Below are 22,184 nucleotides of genomic sequence, written 5' to 3'. Positions count from 1 at the left end.
GCACCACAAGAGACACAGGCAGTCTCTCTCCGTGGCATGCAGCAGATCAGGGAGGGAGCAGAAAGTAGAGCAGCAGATTACGTAGGGAGCACAGGGCAGGAAGCAGAAAGCAGACCTTTAGATTAAGCAGGGTAAGTGGGGAGGAGTAGCACTTGTGAAAGGTGTGGTGTTAATTTGCCAAAAAGTTTGGCTCCCAATGACATAGATAGCTAAAGCAAACAGCAAAGCAATGCAATCAGTTCCTCCACAACTCATATGTATAAGTATGCACAGAGATGTTAACTTGAAATAAATGCTTTTTCTGTTAAATACTGTTGTTCTCTGTGCTCTATAACTTAAAGCAAATAATGGTTGGATTTTGATTAAGTTGTTTCTGAAGTATTTTATTGAAGTAGTTATGATTGATGCCCATGAACATGTACTCTATGCCTTGGTTTTAGGATGGGCAAATTGTATATGAGAGGTAGTCAGCCATTTTTAAAGCATCTGATGAAGTCAACTTGAATTCATAAAAGCTTGTTCTCTATATATGGCTTATTTGCTTAGTCAAATAAGTGCAAATCTATGCTACCTTCTGCCAAACTGTATAATTCCACCCTAGGTGAAGTAAAGATCTGAGGCACGGCACCTCAGGAGGATGAACTTGGGTGAGATTCCAAGGCAAGATTGAGGCATGGCTAACCTGATTACAACGACTGTTGCTTCTTCTTTGAGTAACCAACAAAATATATAAAGCACAGTATGTGAAGGATTGCAGATATATATTCTGTTACATGACTGAGCATTATTCCTTACTTCCCTTTATATAGTTCTGATTGCTGGGCAACAGACAGAAATGACACCAGGAAGAAGTGGTACTGGCTGAGGTCTAGCATGATCTGTCTTTAACCCCACCTGGGTCATTTCAGCCTGCCACTGGAAAATGTCGCGTATCTCTTACCTATGGGTATTCCTATTTATTTACATGTGCATTTACAGATCTACTAAGGATTTCCCATTTTTCATGCTAGCATCAAAGTGAATATCTGGCATTCTGCCTGCAAGTTCTGCATGTGCAGACGACTGGCAAGCACATGCTTTGGTACAGATGAACTTGAACAGTCCCCTTCCACAAGTGCCTCAATGACAAATTGGTGAATTCCAATCAACAACAATGGGAGAATGTCAGCAGAGCTTGGAGTGCTTTCAAGTCCACTGTCATTGTGCTTGCCAGAAAGATATCAACTCCAAACAAAATAATTTGAATCACCAACAAGCCAAGGCAGAAGCTCAAAGGAGAACCTGTGATATGAAGAACTGATAGTGGGAATACAAGGTGAAGGAGATTCAGCATCTTCCCGACATCCATGATATTCACAGTTTCTTTAGGGCCACCAAAGCCATCTATGGTCTAGCACTCAGGGACCAACCCCCTTGAGACCTAAGGATGGAGGAGACCTGATCAAGGAATGAGAAGCCATCGTTGCCTGTTGGAAGGAGCATTTTGAAGACCTTCACAATTGAGACTCTGTTGTTGATGAGAGCATTCTCAATTCCTTGCCACCCAGTCAGAGATGATCTCAGAATCCCTCCAGCCCTTGATGATGTGACAAAAGCATCAAGTGGATGAAGAATGACAGGGCATTTGGAGCAGATGGAATCCCTGAAAATTTTCAAGTAGGGGGGAGAGAAACTTACATCACAACTCCATGCTCTCATCTTAAGGAATTGGAATGATGGGGAAATCCCAGATGACCTCAGAAATGCAATCACCATGACAATCTTTAAGAAAGGAGACAGGTTCAATTGTGGAAATAGCAGAGGGATTGCCTTACTGTCCACCACAGGAAAGATCATTGTGAGAACCTCCTGAACTCTATCCTTCCACTTACGGAAGAGCTCCTCTCAGGGTGGGTTTAGGACATCAAGAGTTACAACCAACATGATCTTCACTGCTCATCAGCTGCAGGAAAAATGCCAAGAACAACATAAACTCCTCTACATGGACTTTTTTGACCTCACAGAAGTCTTTGATTCTGTTAACAGAAAAGTGTTGTGGAAGATGCTGTGAGGTATGGATGCCCAATGAAATTCATCACCATTCTTCATCTGCTTCGTGACATTATGCAAGCAATAGTTCTCAGTAACAAATCTATCACAGACCCCTTTGAGGTTAAAACTGGAGTTAAGCAAGGCTGTACCACTGCTGCAACAGTTGTGTTGATATTCTTTACCATGATGCTACATCTGACTGTTGCAGGGCACCTAGGGGTGCCTGCACCTTTAAGAGCATAAACAGCTTAGCAAAGAAGCCTGGCAGGCTACACAGAGCCCCACAGCTACAGGTTGCCTGAGCCATGATCCCCACTTTACTGTATGGAGCTGAGATGTGGGCAAAGTACAGGAGACACCTCAAGTTGCTGGAGACGTACCATCAATGCTGCCTGCAGAAGATACTTCAAATCTAGTGGGAAAACACCCACCTAGGTTAGCATCCTCTCAAAGGCAAACGCTATGAACATTGAGGTGATGATCATCTGACATCAATTTCACTTGGCTGGCTACATCATCTGAATGTCTGACTCCTGACTCTTGAAGCAAGTTTTATTCTCCTGCTTAGTCAAGGCATATGTTGAAGAGGAGAGCAGAGGAAGTGCTTCAAGTATGTCCTCAAGGCCAACTTGAAAAAATACAACATAAACTCCTGGGAGATTATTGCTCAGGATAGCCCCAAATTGAGGAAGAGTCTGATGCAAGGATCTCAACACTTTGAAACCTCACAATGACAACAGGAGACAAAAAAGCAGGAGCAGCAAAAAGAGCATGTCACAAACTGAACCAAGTATCCAGAGCCACGCACCCCACATGGAAAAACATGCCTCAGTTACAACAAAACCTGTTGATCTTGGATTGGCCTTTTCAGCCATCTTTGGGCCCACAGATAAGGCAACCATGGAACACAGTCATCCTCGACTATGAGGGATTGCTGCTGCTGCTGAATTCTCTAAGTCTCTAGTTTATATTTACAAATACAAGGTTTCAATAATGAAAACATACAAGCGTATTTTCAGAATTTGGTTTTGAAAATTGTGCCAAAGATATAAAAATGAATCCAAAGCAACTTAATTTAAAGCTTTATAGCTTCTATAAAATTAATAATGAAAGTTCTCTTGTAAAAAGACAGACAAACAAAAAAACCCCAAAAACCACATGCCTGGACAGTTTATGAAAAAAACAGATTGAATTGCCTATAGTTTGCTCTTATAAAACAGTTATAATTTTCCAACATTTTAGCTCTAAATGCTTTCAGTTATGCAGCATCTGGTAATATAAGTTTTGCATATAGCTGTATAACGTGTTACAATAAACTGGGAAAAAGAGTATATAAAAATACATAAAGAATAACATAGTTGTGATTGGCACTGTTGGGGAAACACCCTTCAAATTACAAATATGTTTGCACACGGAAAGTCATTCATGATTAACAATTCAGTGTTTTTGGTAGGTGATTGGATTTCTTATTCACTTATTACATGTATATTCTTTTCATGCATTCATACGCACACGCATCTCTATGAATGACTAATGCTGGTGTTGCAACTTAGCTCAAACTACTAGTATGACTCAGAAATATGACAATCCTATATATGGGGAATTAGGTAGCTTGGGGATTAGTAATGAAATGCAGAGGCTTCCACTTCTACATGACTGGTTGAAATCTAGCTTACTTCGTTAATGAATGAAAGACATTATCATTTATAGACTGCTGAGTGGCCTATCAGAAATGAATCGGCAGCGTTGTTTATTTCACTGGACAACTGTTTACATTACAACTAGCAACTGATACACTATTTTATAAAAATGCTTCTATCTTGTATATATAATTAGACTGAAAAAAGGGTGTTCCATTTTATTGAACTCTTCTCCCTCTCTATAATTCGAAATGAATCACATTACAAGAAGGACAATCACCTACATAAGAAGGGAATTTTTAGTCAGCTCTGACTGTTGGAAGTATAACTTGATGACCCTACAGTGTCCGAGCCAACTTATAGGAGACAGAACAAGGAACTTAAAAAAATATCACACAGGGAATAGGAAATTGTATCTGTAATCTTTTCCTTAAAGCAATTTATTTCACTTGTAGGATTTAATACTGGAAACATCCTAATTCCCTTCCATCTTTCCTCTGAAATATGCCTTTTGCCCTGACACATTTGAAATATATTTGAAATACATTTTGTTACATGATCTATAATAGCAAATTCTCCAAGAACAGGTCTGTTCAACTGGGGTTAGCCTGTGACCCCCAGGTGCTCTCTGGCCACTAGTCCTCTCATTGTTCTGGTAGCTGCTGCAGTCCCTAGCTTATCTTTCTCTGGCTTTTACTTCCTGCCCCTGGTCCAGAGGGAGGGGCAGGGTAGTGCAGGGCAGCGCAGCCTGCAGTGTCAGGGGAGCCCACAATCAAAGAGGGGAGCAGGGGGAGCCACCTGGAGAAATGCAAGGTGCTCCACCTTGGTGAGGGGAGGGACCCACATTACATTTATAGGCTCGGCAAGGCTACATTTGCTAGCATCATGCCTGAAAGAGACTTGGGGGTCATGACTGACCACCAGATGAATATGAGGCATTAATGTGATACCACAGGTGGTAAAGCAAACAAAACTCTGGTTTGCATCTACTGATGCATCTCAAACAAGACCCAGGATGTCAGCCTCCTGCTGTACTTGGCCTTGGTGAGGCTGCAGCTGGAGTACTGCATCCAATTCTGGGCTCCACAATTCAGGAAGGATGTGGAGAAGCTTGAAAAAGTCCAGAGGAGAGCCATGCACATGATCAGGGGGCAAGAGAACAGGCCTTATGGAGAAAGGCTGTGAGCTATGGGACTAGTCAGCTTGGAGAAGTGCAGGCTCAGGGGTGACTTGGTAGCTGCCTGTAAGTATATAAGGGGTGTGCATCAGGATCTGGGGAACACCTGTTCACCAGAGCACCCCAAGGGACGACAAGATCCAACACTTAAAAACTCCTGCAAGACCATTTTTGGCTGGACATAAGGAAAAACTTCTTTATTGTCCGAAACCCCAAGGCCTGGAATAGACTCCCCCCCAGAGGTGATGCGAGCACCTACTCTGGATACTTTTAAGAAACATTTGGATGCTTATCTTGCTGGGCTCCTTGGATCCTAGTTGACTTCCTGCCCTTTGGGCAGGGGGCTGGACCTGATGAACTTATGAGGTCCCTTCCATCCGCAATGTCTATGAAATCTATGAAGCCTGGAACAGCTATAGGAGGGCCACCTGTCTGCCTGCATGGTACAGTGGTAGGGACAAAGGGGTGCCTGCACCACATGCATGGTAGGTATGAGCTGCCTCCCCACGTGATGCTGGGGGAACTTGTAGCTGGGGAGGTACAGAGGGGCTGGGACCCCCACAGTATACTGCCCCTGCTCAAGCAGCTCTTGGCTACTAAGAAGTTGAACAGCCCTATTCTTGAACGTCTCTTAGAGACACATAACCTTTAAGAGATAATATGGAGAGTCTGAGTGGTCTGGATAACTTTAATTAAGAAAACTGATAGGGTATTAGCCTCTAGCACATAGCAAAGTTCTGGCCTAAACTCATTCCAATTAAGTGAGTGCACAGAAGACTAAAGATTATATTTTCAGATGATGAGGCATTTTGAAAGGACATTGCTGTTACCAGTACTGCACCTGTAGTCTGAATCTCCAAGACTACCAACCCAACAGCTTTCACAGGTGTTAATTTCGCTGATGTATTTTAGTTCATGTGCATCATTTTCAAGCATGAATCAGTCCTCATTCAACAGATGTAAGCACTTGTCTGCAACTTATTTTGCCAGATATTTCACCAGTATCCATGGGCACTACTAATAAATAAAATACAAAAACCGAACATAGCCTGAGGCTACCTCAGGGAAGTATATAGATTTTAATGTGCTCATGCAATTTTAATTCAAATTTAGTATCTGTCTGTGAGTTACAGCCACTTTGGTAGCCTGGTTGGCTGCCCATATGCCTAGGAGCATTTTCAATTATTTCATGTGCTACAACAAAAGTTTGTAACACTTAAGGGCTCACACTTATACTATGAATAAGAGATTAAATCTGTCAAACAAAAGACTGACTGCTTTACCAATGGTTAAAAATAAACATTAGCCAAAACTTCCATTATTGCACTGTTCAACTAAACTTGTTTTTTAGCTTGAAAAATGAAGATGTTCAAAGATATGCAAAGATATATTTGATACTGAAAACTATTACTTGAAACTGTAGAGTATAAACAGACATTCATCTTAAAACAAACACAGCAAACACTTCAAATAATTTTAGAATGCAGATTTGAATTTATAATATATATAACATTTCCTCTCTCTTCTCCAAAACAGCATTACCATTTGGAGACAGATGTAGTTAGCCATTAGTCTGAAGTGAGGCAGAAGCCAGCGATGAGGTGCACCTTACGTTTGAAGTTAGAATTGCTACATCACTGTAGGTGTCTAAGGATTCTGCCTGGCTGACTATTGCTTCACAACTTCTCAGTGACAATTATAAAAAAACTGACATTTGTTAAGATTGATAGTGTAGTGACCCCACTGCCTGTCATTCTGACCAATATTGTCTTATATGCTACTGCCCCTCTCTCTCTTTTGTCTTACTCTTAGTCTGTAATCTTACTGGGGTAGGAACTGCCTGGACACAGTACTACCACAGTGGAGTCGTGATCAATGACTAGAGCTTCTCAGCACTATGGCAACACAAATAACACATTATAAATTAAATATATTTTTCCTGTTGCTTCTCTCACGGAAAAATTAACCATATACCTTCAACTTGAATCTGAACTCTTAATTAAAGTGTCACAAGAATTTTTTTTCAGCTAAGTTTTCCAATGATTGTGTTTTGGTCCATATAGCTTATTCTTTAATTTACTGGTCCATCTTTTGTCTATTTGGGATTCTAACATGGTTAATGCAATGGATGCATTTCAATTTGGTTGGTCTCCCTTGGCTATTACATAAATTGTTCTAGTGACAATTTCTAGGCAACTGCTCTGACATATGCTAAAAAAAAATCCTAGAAAAAAATGGAATTCTATGTTTTTTAGATAATTTTCATTGTGCTAGGGTTTCTAATTCATCATCTGATACTTGGGTGTGTTTTCAAGATTAAACTAAATTTTACCCAAATTACATGGTATACTCCTTTATCTAAATAGTTTGCTCCTTTATTCTTTGCAATAATAAGAAGTGGAGAACAGTACCTTCAGAATCCCTCCCCCCTTTGTTGTACTTACATTCCATGGTCCTTAAGTTCACAGGTTGAATTTTTGCCACCTTTATTTTTAGATCTGTTTTGTACTTCATAATATACCTACTGATTGATTGCACTTACTAAGTGGACAATTGATTTCTTCATATGAGTTAATTTCTGTGGTTCATGAAGTATATGGCAAAATAGCAGTGCCATAATTTATTTAAGGCCATTAAAAACAAAGGAAACAAAAACAAAAATCAAAACTAAAAATAAATGACGGTCTAAAATGTTGTTTCTGTACAATCAATGGAGATTCTTAGCTGCCTCCAAAGGGCAATCATATCACCTGAGGCCTGAAATCGAACACATGTACAACAAGACAATGAGAAACATTAGGTACAAGGTGTATCTCAATTTCCACTCATCCTTGGACCTTAAACATCTGACTAAGGATTGCTAAGGTGGCACTTCTGTCATCTCTGCCCCCAAAGATAGGGTACAAAATGAGCAGGTCAGGAATGACTGCCTTCCTACAATTGCCATAGAACTGGTGTGTAATCAGTTAAAGAAATACATAAATCAGACATATATAAATCAGCAAGACCGGATGAACTCCATCAGAGTGCTAAAGGAGCTAGCCAAAGTCATCATGGAGCCGCCTGGTGAAACTCTTTCAAAACTCGTGGTGCTCTGGAGAGGTCCCCGAAGACTGGAAGAGGGCCAATATTGTGCCCATCTTCAAGAAGGGGAAGAGGGAGGACCCAGGTAACTACAGGCCAATTAGCCTAACTTCTATCTCAGGGAAAACCCTGGAAAAATTCATTAAGGAGTCTATGTGCAATAGGCTTGCAGAAGGTACAATTCTGAATGACAGCCAGCGTGGCTTCATCACAGGCAGGACTTGTCTTACCAACCTCATCTCCTTTTACGATCAGGTAACTCATCACCTGGATAAGAGTGAAGAGGTTGATGTTGTATACTTTGATTTCCAAAAAGCCTTTGACCTGGTATGCCATGATGTTCTCGTGAGAAAATTGGAGGATTGTGGGCTTAACTGCGAGACAGTTAGGTGGGTATATAGCTGGCTGCAGAGTAGGACCCAGAAAGTCCTAATGAATGAATCTGTGTCATCCTAGCGAGAAGTGGCCAGCGGTGTCCCACAGGTGTCGTGCTTGGTTCAGTACTTTTCAACATCTTTATCAATGATTTGGATGTGGGGGTAAAGAGCTCACTGGCCAAGTTGTTGGATGACACCAAGTTATGGGGAAGCAAGGTCATGCTACAGATACAGGCAGAGCTAGACAGGCTAGCAAAGTGGGCAAGTCAGAACCAGATGAAGTTCAACATTGAGAAATGTAAAGCACTCCATCTGGAGATGAACAACCCCTTATAGACCTACAGGCAGTGGCCAACTGACCAGCACTATGAACAAAAGGGACCTGGGGGTAATAATAGATCACAGTAAGACTATGAGCCAATAGTGTGATGCTATAGCCAACAGGGCAAATAATACTCTGGAATGCACCAATCAAACCGAGTAGAGTGGGGAAGTGATTCTCCTGCTCTACTCAGCACTGGTGAGACTGCAGCTGGAGTTCTGTGTCCAGTTCTGGGTGATGCACATCAACAAGAATGTGGGAAAGCTTGAGAGAGTCCAAAGAAGAGCCACCGTATGATCAGAGACTTGCACAGCAAGCTATACAAGGAAAGGCTGAGGGACCTTGGACTCTTCAGCCTGAAAAAGAGAAGGCTGAGAGGGAATTTGGTAGCAGCTTACTGCTATATCAGGGGAATACATCAAAGGCTCTGGGAACAACTGTTCATCAGGGGACCCTTGGGGAAAACAAGGAGTAATGGCCACAAACTCCTGCAAGACCATTTCAGGCTCAACATTATGAAAAACAATTAGTGTCCAAACTGTGGAATAAGCTCCCACCAGAGGTGCTGCAATCAACTACCCTGAAAATCTTCAAGAGGAGACTGGACAGTCACCTTGCTGGGGTCACTTGACCCCAGCTGTCTTTCCTGCCTGGTGCAGGGGGCTGGACCCGATGATCTTCTAGGGTCCCTTCCAGCCTTACAATCTATGAGCCAGAACCAGAGCTAGGAGCCAGAACATAGGTGCCTCCCTGAACCAGGAAGCTTCTCTCCATGCTAACATCAAAACCAAGTTCAGTGTAAGACAGCACATTTTTGGTGGCAGCATTTGTTGTGCCCTACCTTTTACACAATGCTATAGACAGGTTAGTACACTTGCTCAGGAAGGAGATCTGAGTTTTAGGCATTTTCAGCCTAAGGTTACTTGGTGGGGTGGGGCGCTCTATGGGATGCTGGACTACTGGATAGCCCAGCATGCAAAATTTAAGGAGCCAGACAGAGCAAGTAGATAAATGCCTCAGCAGCCCAGTGTGGCGGAGACTCCCCTGGGTGTGGGGAACATGTGGTACCAAGATCAGTCATGCCTCTTATATCAGACATTAGTTTAAAAACAGTAATAATCCTGGAAGTGTGTTTAACAAACTCCACAAACACATAATACATCAAAACATTATGCAGACCATCAGCATTGCCCAGCACCACTGAGACTACAATGGAGCACAGGTGAAACTTCAGTGTGATCTAGATGGTTTCTGAGCATGTCACAAGCTTAAATCAGACACCTAAGGATTCTCCTTGAGCAAAATGGAAGGACCTAATTTTTGTGTGTGCCTTAAGTGATTTTGTGCCTGCCAGATGAAGGGCACTGTTTGTAAGTTAAAAGCCTAAGTTTTGCCTAAATCCCTTGTAGTTACCTAAAAAAAAAAAATTGTATGTCACTTCAACTGATTTGTGATTCCCAAGTCCCTAAATTTTGTTGGGTTTCTATATTTCACTTAGACATATATGGTTTTGGAGTGAGGGCTGTGTTTTCATCTACATGTGCACTGTACTGCGGAGTTGACTAATTAGCTGCAAGTAAAGTGTCACCATCTATATGTGTCCTGGTATTAGGGTACAGTAAATTAACTCTGCCATAAGAGAACTGTCAAGGACAGAACTTTCTTACAGCAGAGTATTAACGGTGATCAAATGCTCATGTGGATGGTGACAACTGGGCACAAATTGCTCCTGGTCAGCTCAGCCAGCCAGGGGCCAGACCCCTCTGCTGCCTGCCACCGCCACCTGGAGCCCTGGGCTGTTCCACCGTAGCTTTAATTGCTGGAGTCTGGGGTGCCTCTATAGGTGCCATGCCCTGGAGCAGTTAACTCCAGTGCAAACTGCTCTGGAGTTTATTGCGTCAATGTAACAGCAGGACCACATGCACCCACTTTGTATATAGGTTGACATGTGATGCACATGAGAATAGCAAGAAATGGAGCAAAAGTGAAGTGAAAAAGAAGGGCTAAGTAGCTGAAAGGTAAGGAAGAGTGGGTGAGTAGGAATAAGTGAAGGGCACAAAAAGGTGAATCTATCATAAAGCCAAAAGCTGGTGGGTGATAAGGTAAGAGCAAGTGTTTTAGGTACAAATGATTCATCATTAGGTACAAATGATTATGAACTCCTTGGATACCAGACATGTGGTTATGATCCTATTGCCAAATCAAAGGAAGATGTGCAGCAAAGGAAGAGATTATATATGTCAAGAACCTCCTTTACTTCTGCTTGTCTTGATTCTGAGCAGGGACAAGGCCTTTTGGTTTTTAGAGATCTTTAAGCCATTTATCTAGAACTATTAAAGTAGATTAGTACTCCTAATCATTTGTAGTAAAATCAATGCCCTGACCTCCTGTTATGTGAACTGCATTAGTTCTGATGGTGAAGTAACTTTTTCATGGGACCTGAGGTGGAAAGAACAGATTCAACTCAAGGGCTAGGAATCTGACCAAAAAAAGAAAGAAAAAAAAATCAAAGCCTTCACTAATCTAAGGAAGTTAGGGAGGAAGGAAAGAGCAAAATGTCTCTCCCAACTCCTTTTAATTGTCAAGGAATACTATATGCTTATAGACTGAAAAAAGCATGGCAATTCCATGGGGAATTATAATTTTACCAGCTATAATCTTTCCTGTTTTTCACTGGATACTAATATAAGCAGTGAAAACTGTTAGAAATTTTACTGCCTTCAATGTGATTCAGTTGTTAACCATAATTCTTTAAAATGCCTGTGTTAATAATACATTTTTTATGAGGACTTTCACGTAAGTATCACAGAATGGTTTATGATGAGTTGTAGAAAGAAAGCATATGCATACCAGAGCTCAATACAGTAACTTTCAAACAGAAAGAAAAGGGAAAATTGAGTAAAAGGAAGTTGACTGAATTAGCTGAATGTCTGATGAGGAACAGAAAGTCAGCAGAGAATGGAGGGTCAGGTTTGTCATGGACTAATGCAATGAGGAAGGTTTTAAGGAGTAGCTGAGAAGGAGGAAGTTACAAGTGAGAACATGTAAAACAAGTCAAAGATCAACATCCAGCTGGAAAGAGTCATGAATGAGAGATGCCTATCCTGAAGGAGCAGGAGGTGGTCATTGGAGCAAATCCATAGGATTAAAAACCGTGTACCGTACATGAATTTGTCCATGCTTGAGCAACTGATACAATTCCAGATTCACCTAGTAAAAGAACCTGTTATTAACGATATGTTTGTGGGAAAGATGAAACCACACACTCCCGTTTAATTATGGGTGACACACAATTTTTTCAAGCAGGAGGTGATGCCTGACTTTCTTTTGTTTTTATATGCCGGTCATTACTATTGAAATTGAGGGCAATGAATCTGTGACAGTCTGACCTGATTTAGACTGAAGATAGCATATACCTCATATGTAATAAGGAAAAAAAATGGACTTTGCTACCAGTTTTGCAGGGAAACCAGTCAAATCATGGTGATAAATCTTTGCAAGACTTTCTCCCTGTGGAAAGGACCTTGGATTAAGGAAAGATTACAAAATAATGGAGAGGTTTTTAAATTACTTCTTGGGAAAAAAAAAAGAATAGTCCTTTGTTAATAAGGGCAATACTGAAAACAAAAATAAAGTTAATGTTTTTCCGTGTCGTTTTTTTGTCCTGGCAGATCTACAACCAGCATTGGAGTTGTGTGGTGCTTTGATTTCTCTGGCAAGTCAGTCATTTGCTTGAAAAACTGCCCACATTTTTCAAAATGAAATACAAATAAAAAACATGACCTGCCAGGATCATGCATGAAAAAGAGCACATGAAAAATTTGTAATCGATCTAATCTTTATAACTAATAAAGAGATCTTCCATCTTTATCTTATAAAAAGATATATGAAACTATCTGTATATCTTGATAACAGATACATAACACTATCTTTTCATAGATAACTTGATCCGGACTCGTGGTCAGAGGTGATATCTGGTATCAGAGGTATTAGACCAACAAGATTTTTCCAAAAAAAAATTCTTTAGATAACTTGATGTCTTTTATCCATGTGCCTGTACAGGGACAGACGTATTCCCCCCCCCCCAATCGCGGCGCAGGTGGGTGCACGAGGCCGGTCTGGTTCAAAAAGAAACGACCCGGGACCGGCAGTTACGCGCCGCTCACATGTGAGGCCTTTCCCGCCCCCCGCGCAGAGCCGACAGACCACGGCGCTCGGGCCGCCCCGGCGGAAGCATCTGAGGAATGCGGCCGCCCGGGGGGGGAGGGGCGGTCGCTCCGCCCCCGCGCGCCAGGCCCCTGCCCTACTGACCGCGGCCCGCGCCCCCAGCGGCCCGCTCCACCGCGCATGCGCAGGCCGGCGGGCGCGGAGGGGGTGGTTTCCCGGCGTGCCCCGCGCACCCGCCCCCCCTCCCTCCCGCAGTGGGCGGCGAGTCGGGCCGAGGGCTCGCGGCTGTAATGGCGGCCGGCGGCGGCGGGTCGGCGCGGTTCTGACACCCGCACCCTGCTCGGTGCCGCCTCCCTCTGTTGCCCCGACCCGCCCCGCCTCCGCCTCCGCCTGCCGCGGCCGCCCCCCGCCCGCCATCCCAGCCCCGCCCCGCCCCGCCCGCCCGCCCGACCCGGAGGAGGAGGCGGCTCCCCGCAGACAATGGACGAGCACCCCGGCGCCGGCGGCGGGATGGCGGCCGCTCCGAGGCCGCAGCCGCCGCCGCCACAGCCGCAGCCGCCGCCCACTGGCAGCGCGAGCTTGGCGGCGGGCGAGGGCTGCGCCGGGGGAGGGCAGGCGGGCGCGACGCCGGCGCCGGCGGGGCAGGAGGCGGCGGGCGCCGCGGAGCTGTCGCGGCCGCAGCACTACACCATCCCCGGCATCCTGCACTACATCCAGCACGAGTGGGCGCGCTTCGAGATGGAGCGCGCGCACTGGGAGGTGGAGCGGGCCGAGCTGCAGGTACGCGGGGAGCGGCGCGGCGCGGTACCTGGTGGCGCGTCCGGCCTGGCCCCTCACGGCCTGCGCGGGGCTGCTGTGCCCGGGACAGCCATTTTGGTTGCTAGCATGGCGCCCGCCTGGGCTGCCGGCTCCCGGCCCGCGCCGCGCCTGCAGGCCCGGGCAGCGCCCCCGCCTCCCGCGCCCTGACAGCTGCGGGCCTCGCCCCGAGCATAATGACGCTGGGGCTCTGGGGGCCGCGGCCGGGAGGCCTTCCCTCCCCCCCCCCGCAAGGAAGGGGGAGGTTCTGGGGAGTCCCCGGGACAGCGGCTGCCCCCGGGCGGGGGAGAGGCGAGGGGGCTTTCACCCCTGGGGCTGTCTCCGGCCCACTGTCAGCAGTTGGCCCATGGCACTGGCCCTTGTGAACCCCCTGAGTCTGGTTCCAGCAGAGGGAGACGGTTTCTCATCTTTCCTTGGAGTGAGGGGAAGGAATTACCTGCCTCATGACTTGGGCACGTGGAAATAGTGCTGCTGATTGCTGTCCGAGTTCCCAGTCTGGTCCTGGAGTGGGTGGGGGCAGATTTGGACTCCCCTTTAAAAGTGCATAAAAATCATTTTAGTTGAGGGGAAAATAGAGAGAGAGCAGGGTGTCCCAATGAAACACAGTTTTCTCTTTGTAATGAGACAAGCTTAAGGTTCTTCTGTGTATAATTGTATGTAGATGTGTTTGTCTTGCAGCAATAGGTCAGAAATTTGCTGTTTTAAGAAAAATCCAACCCTGCTCCCTTCTAATTAGAGCATATTGCAGTCCTGATTGAAATGCTTTATAAATCACAGTCAATTTCAAAGCAGTAGTTCTTGTCACCAGATTTCTCAGCTCTAGTATAATGGGTGCATTGTGTAGTTTGTACTCTTGATTTAGTATTGCTGAAGTAATAATAAAAACAGCACCCACTGCCCAGTTACAACAAAGACTGTAAGTGAAATGAATTTTGGGACCCAGTTGCTTCCGGAGCCAGTTTGGTTGGCGTTAACTCAGTTCTTGAAGTAGGACTAACTTGGGACAGTGGCAGGGCACTTACTTGTGCCTCTTGTTTCCTGTGTTTCAGTAGTGCTAATGCTATATTTCAATACAAAATAATTGCTTGCTCCAGTTAAGCAGTTACTTTTTCTAAAATATTTGCCTTTTGTATGTACTGTGTTAGAGGAGGGATGTCAGACTCGCCTTGTGCTTGGAGCTGGATTCAGATCACAGGGCTCCTCATGGGTCAGATTTGGCATGGGCATATGGTGGCAGCATCCACTGTGGCTACTCTGGCAATGGAGAAGCCGCTTGCCCTTAGGCCAGTCAAGGGTCAGTCAGCACTCTCTTGCCCTTCTGCCACCCATTGCCATATCCATCAGTGCCACAGGATCCTGGATCGTGTTGCAGCCATGCCCACTGCCACCCACACCCCCAGATTCTCTGGCCAGGGGTCTTGATGGAACAGCTCTGTGGGCCACATGTTTGACACCCCTGAGGTGGAGTATGACGTGTGATACAATTTTATAACTATAAATTTGTGGTCTAACTTCCTGCAAACATGATCAGAGTGAAAACATGTGGCTATTGACTCTTATGCTTGACTTCTAGATCTTGGTTGTTGTGTGTTACAGAAATCTACATATATTCTGTTGAAGGGGGGGGCGTTATATTTATAAACCACTATTTTAACATTGTAGTGGGGCTCATGTCATAACATGGTAAAGCTCCAGTTTTTGCTGTAAATAGCAACACTATCTTTTTTTGGTCCCTAGTTGTGCAGACCCTTTTGACCTTTCAGGCTGATGAGGTTACTCACCTACGTAAAATTAAGCCACCTGCAATAGTCTTTGAAAGACTGAGGTCTTGTATTTAATACTGACACATGAAAATTAGGTTCTTGGCCACTCTTGATTGTGTGGTTCCCTTCTTCTGACATTTCAGTTTATCCTACAGACACTCTCAGTTATTACAGATTCTTTCCAATTTTAATTAACTCATTATCCATGTTTCTTTGAAAATGACACTTCATAGAAATGAATGAAAAACAAGTACTGTTGTGAGATCAGAGTATGTTACTGACCTGTGTAGGAGAGTCAGTTTATTGCTGTCATCTTTTCTTTCTAAGAATGCAGGCGTTTTCTTACTCCTAGAATGAAACTAATGAGTTCTTCTCTTCATTTTCTTCTGTACAAATAAAAGTGCATGAATGGGGGATGCTTTGCAAATGACAGAGAATGTGGAGATATATACTGGTAAATGGAGAGGAGGCTACCTATAATAACCCACTCCTTTTTGTAACTATACTATATATTAATCTGGCCCATTTGATCTGATGGATACTGGAATGCAAGATTTAATTTTAAAAATATTGTGTCCAGTGCTTATGTTTGGTGTTGCAGTCTTTTGGTCACACAGTGCTGTTACACTCTCTTTACCTTAAGCAGTATTAGAGGACTGAGATGCAGGAATAACTTCAGTTAAGTTTGTATCTGAATGATGGATATATGGATATATAATTTCACGTAACGGTGTGCGGTTGCACTTGCATTTATCATACTTACTTATGCAGAGCAGTTGATTACACACACAAATGCTAAAATAAGTGGTAAAGTAGTACTAAAGTACAGTAAATCTTTCTCACGTTATAATGCTGAATAACACTGAAATTTCCTTAACTACTGACAGTTACTGTTACTATATTAAGACCATTTTATTTTCTCAGGGTGTAAACCTTCTCATGCTTTCAAGTGGCTATACACTGTAAACTGAAGAAAGCACATTGCTGCAAGTGTAACCATATTACATCATTACAAATATAGTCATGAGACAATTTTGAGACAGAATTCAGTCCCTTTTGGCCAACTTAACGTTGATGGATTATGATGGGACTTTGTATCAAGCCCTTGATTATGGGCTGTAGCACATTTAAAACAAGGAATGTGTGCTACTGCAACTTTTCCTTCTATTTAAGAAAACTGCCTTTTTTTAAAGTGTGTGGCGGGGGGATGATGCCCAGAAAGAAGCCAGGTTCAGAGAGAGGAAATTTACACAGTTGTGTTCAAGGGAAAAAGAATTAAAAAACATGCAAACTTTAAGGTCCTAACCCTGCAACTTGCAAATCCCAGATACATTTGGGGTCTCAGTTCCATGTGCTTATGCAGAATTGGGGTCTAAATCACATGGATGTTTGAAATGGAAATGTATTCCCTTACCTTTCACTTTCCTTGTGTGTGTATATAAATTCAACATACAAACCTGGAGATACTGAGTTTAACTTAATTTTCAAATTTGGTTGAGAAAAATACTTAAAAGTACTTTGACTAATGGTAGCTAGTGTTTCTGGTTGGCTTACAAAGGACAAGTAATACATGAAAGCACTCTTTCAATGTATTTTAAATATATTTTAGAGAAACTTATTAGGATGTTGTGCATTGTTTAGTTCTCCAGAATGATGAATGTTTTGGTCAGTATACCCTCAGCTGTATCTTGTATTCTCTAAAATGATTGCTGTTGCACAGTTCAGATCATATGTTATTTGAGAAAGTCCTTTGCAAACCCAGATGTTTTTATGGTAAAATATTCACGTGGATGTGCCCTTCAAGTTCTTCAAGAATGTTGTAGGCATGTTGCTACTACATTTATTTCACATTAAGAGGAAAATGAGATGTTTTTGTTTGTCATTTATTGATGTACCTTTTTCATCAAATAACTATTTGTTACTGAAAGGATTATTAAAATATGAGGATGAGAACCTAGTAAAGATTGCAGTATGTTAACTTAAGTGGGACAAAGACATTTTAAAAACATGGATCGACACAGTTCTTTCAAGCTAGAAAAATTGAGTACTTGAAAATCGCTCATTAGGGTAGCATATCTCCATATAAATTGTCTAGGTAGGTAATCTTTTATGGGTGTGTTTTTGATGATATCAGATAAAATAATCACAAATGTACGTGAGTTAGATATGACTTATTTTCAGAATGCAAATACCCAATGCTGCAACACCAGGTTTCAACACTTACCAAATGTAGCAATATTCACTTCCTGCAGTATGTTGCTGCACACACCTGTCTTTGGTCTGTTGCAGACTTGAACAGGGAAACATTGGGAAACCAGATGCATCTTGAGGGTGCTAAAGAATTTTCCAGTAGGAAAGGAAGTAGGTGAAGAGGTGTTTTAATACTACTGTCTACTTTTTGACAAGCAGTAACTTTACTCTTTAGTGTCACATGGACAGTAAAGGAAGTAGCAAGGGTATCATTGACTGAGAAAATACCTCTTAAAGCTTTTACCTAAAACATACTGTAGTTGCTGTTTTGTTACTATTGAACAGAGCTAAACTGATTTTTCTATGTGGTATTTGTTTTAGGGATTGAACTGTTGCACATGTGTGCATGTCTGTTGTGTGCTATACTGCAGGGGTGTCAAACTCAAATTGGTTGGAGGGCCTCATTTCCTTTTATCAGGTGTCAACAGGCTGCACTCTAGCTCTGCTGTGCCATGGGCAGAAGGTCTGCCACTGGTGGTAGAGTTTCCCATGATGGCGGCCAGCATGCTGACCTGGGAGAGAGGGAGGTGAAGAGGGGTGTAAACAGACTTCAGGTATCTGGCAGGAGAATCACTGTTCTTCTTGTAGAAACTAGAAGTGTGAAGAAGTTTGTGCCTTTTCTTCTGGAGCAAAGGTGGCAACAATGGGAGAAAAATAACCCAGGACTAATCAGGGTTGAATCATCCCATCATCCCCAGGAGAGTTTTCTTCCCCCCCCCCCCCGACTAAATGTCTGCATGCTTTCATCCAGTTTTAACTCCTCCTGGGGACAGACTCCTTAAGACCAGGGTCACAATAGCCTGGAGAAAGCTTAGGAGGCAGTGAGGGGCAGCTGCTCCTACCTGTCCTGTGCCTGGGAAGGAATGGGAGCTGCTACCAGCTGCTTCCCTTTGTTTTTACACCTGAGTTCCCTGTGTGAGAAGCTTTGCTGTGGTGTTTCCTCTGCTTGGCTTCTGAGCAGTACAGAGCAGCGCTATCTTCTCCCTGTTTCTCACACTACAGTTGCCCTTTTGCTCCCTTTGCTTGACTCCAGGGCACTGGGAGCTGACTGTCAATCATGGCCCTGTCCCCTACTGGCTTCTCCTTGCCTCTTCTCCAGACCCTCCAGGGACAAGTGGAAGCGGGCTAGCAGGGAACCAGCCTCAGAGAGGGTATACCTGGCATAGCAGGGCAAAGCCCTTGCCTGCTTCTCACACCAGAGTCCTGGGCATGTGGAATGGGTGGTGGGTTTGCCCCATTGCTGCATTTCTTCAGTTCTTCCTCAGGTGGAAGGAGTAGCACTGTGAGTCCTATCTCTTTCTCAGATCCCCCTGCCTGCTTCTCAGACCAGAGTCCAAGGAGTGAAAAGCAGTGGGGGTTTGTCCTGCTGCTCCTTCTACTTCATACCTCAAGACCAGGTGGGAGAGGGGGACTTTAACCTGCTGCTCCTCTCACCTGGCGCGGGTGCAGGGAGTCTTGAATGTTACAAAGGCAGGAGAGAAGCGGTGACAGTGGAAGTCTCAACCCAAGCAACATGGGTGGGCAGTTATATTAGCACTGTGGGCAGATGCCCCTTTCTGGTGACCAAAACTGTTGCTCTGGCTGCAGTGGCAGGGCTTCCCCTGGTGGTGGCCACCTTCCCAGTGACAGCTGGGGCACTGGCAGTCTCAGCAGCACCACAGGGAGCACTTTCCTGCTTCTAGCAGTAGCTAGCACCCTGACTGAGTCAGTGGGAGGCAGGCAGCTCCCAGCAGCCTCATGGTAAGAAGCTGCACCACTGTGGCTAGAGCTTGCTGAGCTGCGTCTTTTGTCCCAGCTTTGGCTACAGTGGCAGGGCTTCTGCCAACGGTTCTGCTCTCTCTGGTGTGCTGGCTGCTGGTGCAGGAAATCTGACCGCTAGCCAGAGCTTGGGCAAAAGTCCACTGGGTTTGACACCCCTGCTATAACATAATTTTATAGAACTGGCAGCATGTGAAAACAAAATTCATTAAATATTTGCTGAATTCTGTTGGGCTGGTTTTTGAGACAGTAAGTATGAACGAAATTATTTAACTAGACCTGTTGCTAAGTCTTAGTATCTCTCTTCTAAAATGTAACATAATATTATAGGGGGGTACTTGGTAGCTGCGTTGGTCTGAGACAAAAAGACATACAAAAAACTGGAACTCTTGGTTACAAAAATGAAGTTTATTTTTTTACCTATGGGGACTTTTTATCATCTTGTACCATCTACACTTTTTCCAGAGCCTGATGAAGGGACTTTGATCCCGAAAGCTTGCAGAAAAGGACAATTTTCTTGTCATTTTCCAGTTGGTCTAATAAAAGGTATAATTTTGGACACAAGAGACATAAAGTTATAGTAACTTTCAAGGTTGCCTTCAAAACAAGTGAAGAATAAATGTAATATAATCTATCCAGAAGCAAATTGCATAAAGGCAGTTGCCATCCTTGTTTGGGAACAGCTCTGTTTCTTTGGCATTTGTGGGTGATGCCATCTTAGATCTTAGGCACATAAACTATTATATATTTTATTATAGCTGAAATGCTGATGCACAACCTGTATGTAGTAATGTTACCAAATTTAAAATTGTGGGCATGTATACTTTAAAAGCTGCTTAAGTCATTATTTTATGGATAAATATACTCTCAGCATGTTTAGTGTAAGATTAAGTACAGCTTTTGTTTTATAATCTTCTGTTTTGCCAAGCCAGTTGGGGATTCCAGTGCAAGTTATACAGATTTAAGTTTGTTTCCCTTCTGAAGTTTGGATAATCCACTTAAGGGTTTGTTTGTTTATTATTTTTTGGTTATTCAGTTGCTGGAGCCCCTGTCCCATGGATTCTGTAGAAGCTCGTGTTGTCAGCAAAGCCAGGAGTAAATGACCTCTTGTAAAACTCTGGGAATCTGCTTATTAAGGGATGGAACTCCTCCTTTCTTGTGAGAGACATGGGCAAACTTTGTTTACCCTGATGGATCTTTCTCCTGGAAACTCAGTTAAAATATTTATGTTCTCAACACAGGTTACTCCTTTACAGAGTTAGGAAGAATTATCCATTTAATGAAGAAGCAATCACTGGATTTTTCACCTCAGTTTGTCCCTAAGGTTAAGTATGAAATGTGAAATGGCACATTTCTTTAAATATATGAAGATGATTTAGCATAAATAAATTTTAAAAGGTTGTATTTTAACTGTTCACATAGCTTGTAATGTTAGTACTTGGTGAATCTTTTAATTAAGGCTTTGTATAGATGTTATGCCTAGCAGTTCAGGGGGTTAGATCTGGGTAAAAATGGCCCTTGATTGAACGTAAATCAGGGTAGGGAGGATTGGGTGAGCTGGGAGGGGGGATATTGTAGGGATCAGGATGGCTGGCTAGCATTGTCTGTGGAGGCTGGGGGGTAGTCTGCAGCGGGGTGGTTGGTGAGATCAGAGAGGCTCTCTGATCTTGTCAAGCTCCCCCCCAACCCCTGCTGCCAAACTACTTTGATCCTGCAGATGGCTCCCAGGGCCAGTTTTTTACCAGCATTTGGACAGCCACATCTAGACCCATGTCCTGGTGAGTGAAAGGGGAGAGGAAGCTCAGATTTTCCACCAATCAATCTCTCTCGCTCGCATATATGTGAATAAGAGACTGGAGTGTGCCGAGGACTGGACAGAGCGGGGGGAGCTGCTGGCCTCAGATCCCCTACCCTGCTTCCTGCAAGAGGCAGAACAGCGGTAGCATGGCAGCACTCCATCCTGGCCCCTCCTCCCCCCATCATTCTTGACGGGCAGTTGGCGCATATATCTTATATTATAATTTTTGGCATATAATATATATGTGCCAATTGCCTGTCAAGAATGAATGGGGTGGTGCTGGGATGGAGTGTTGCCATCTAACGCCCCATGCTGCTGCTCTTCTGCTCCTTGCAGGGAGCTGGGTAGGGGACTCAAGGATGGCAGCTTCCCCATCCTCTGTCTAGTCCTCATTGTGGCTTCGGAATCATGATGGCACTCCCTTATGCTTGGAGCACTCTTATTGGCTATTTCTGTCAGCCAGTCAGAGTATGAATAAAGCGTTACGGACAGACAGACATAGGCTTTTATAATTTTAGAATTCTCTCTCTCTCTCAGAATTTGCATTGCGTCTTTGAATCAGATAATTTGCATTTTTTTAAACAGAAAGCCAGGATCCCTGTGCGCAACCACAGTGTGGTATCTTCTGTTTCTAGATTCCACTATCTTCTTTAACTCTTTATTTCTTTGCTATCGCTATTTTTTATTTACATCTTTCTTAGTTCTTTGAGTTTTAGTACTTTACCTATATTCACTTGAATTGAATTTCTTACTATATGTAGTCTTGAGTATAAGATAAACCTGTACTTCATAGGTATTAGAAAACTGAGGGCTCATCTGTATAGGGAAATTGATTGGTGTGTTATGCAATAACTGTATCAAAATAAATTCCTGGCACAGATGGTGTATTTTGGAATAAAAGTAACTTTTATTCTGGAATACTTACTCTGCTTTATAAATAAATAACTTTTATTTAGGAATATCATGCACTGTTTAAATGCATAGCCCTTAGAACAGGGCTA

The 22,184-nt window shown here is 43.5% G+C and overlaps 2 protein-coding genes across 4 annotated transcripts in view; one reads left to right on the top strand and one right to left on the bottom strand.

Annotated features, from left to right (window-relative positions):
• The window catches only part of AP4S1 (adaptor related protein complex 4 subunit sigma 1), a 46,421-nt gene extending 32,623 nt beyond the window's left edge, over nt 1-13,798 (bottom strand). The window contains exon 1 of the mRNA XM_090033551.1: nt 13,607-13,798. The gene's annotated coding sequence lies outside the window, so the exon portion shown is untranslated. The remainder of the gene's footprint in view (nt 1-13,606) is intronic.
• STRN3 (striatin 3) overlaps nt 13,061-22,184 on the top strand; it is a 117,785-nt gene continuing 108,661 nt past the window's right edge. The window contains exon 1 of one of the 3 annotated variants that reach the window (XM_090033548.1): nt 13,061-13,578. In XM_090033548.1, coding sequence (XP_089889674.1) covers nt 13,279-13,578 — 300 coding nt within the window. In that variant the 5' untranslated portion in view covers nt 13,061-13,278. The remainder of the gene's footprint in view (nt 13,579-22,184) is intronic. The other 2 variants (XM_090033549.1, XM_090033550.1) reach the window with 2 other exon arrangements.

The sequence above is a fragment of the Crocodylus siamensis genome, chromosome 2 (assembly GCF_052110815.1).
Source record: "Crocodylus siamensis isolate JL-2025a chromosome 2, ASM5211081v1, whole genome shotgun sequence".
NCBI lineage: Eukaryota > Metazoa > Chordata > Crocodylia > Crocodylidae > Crocodylus > Crocodylus siamensis.
This window is presented reverse-complemented; position numbering and strand designations above follow the sequence as displayed.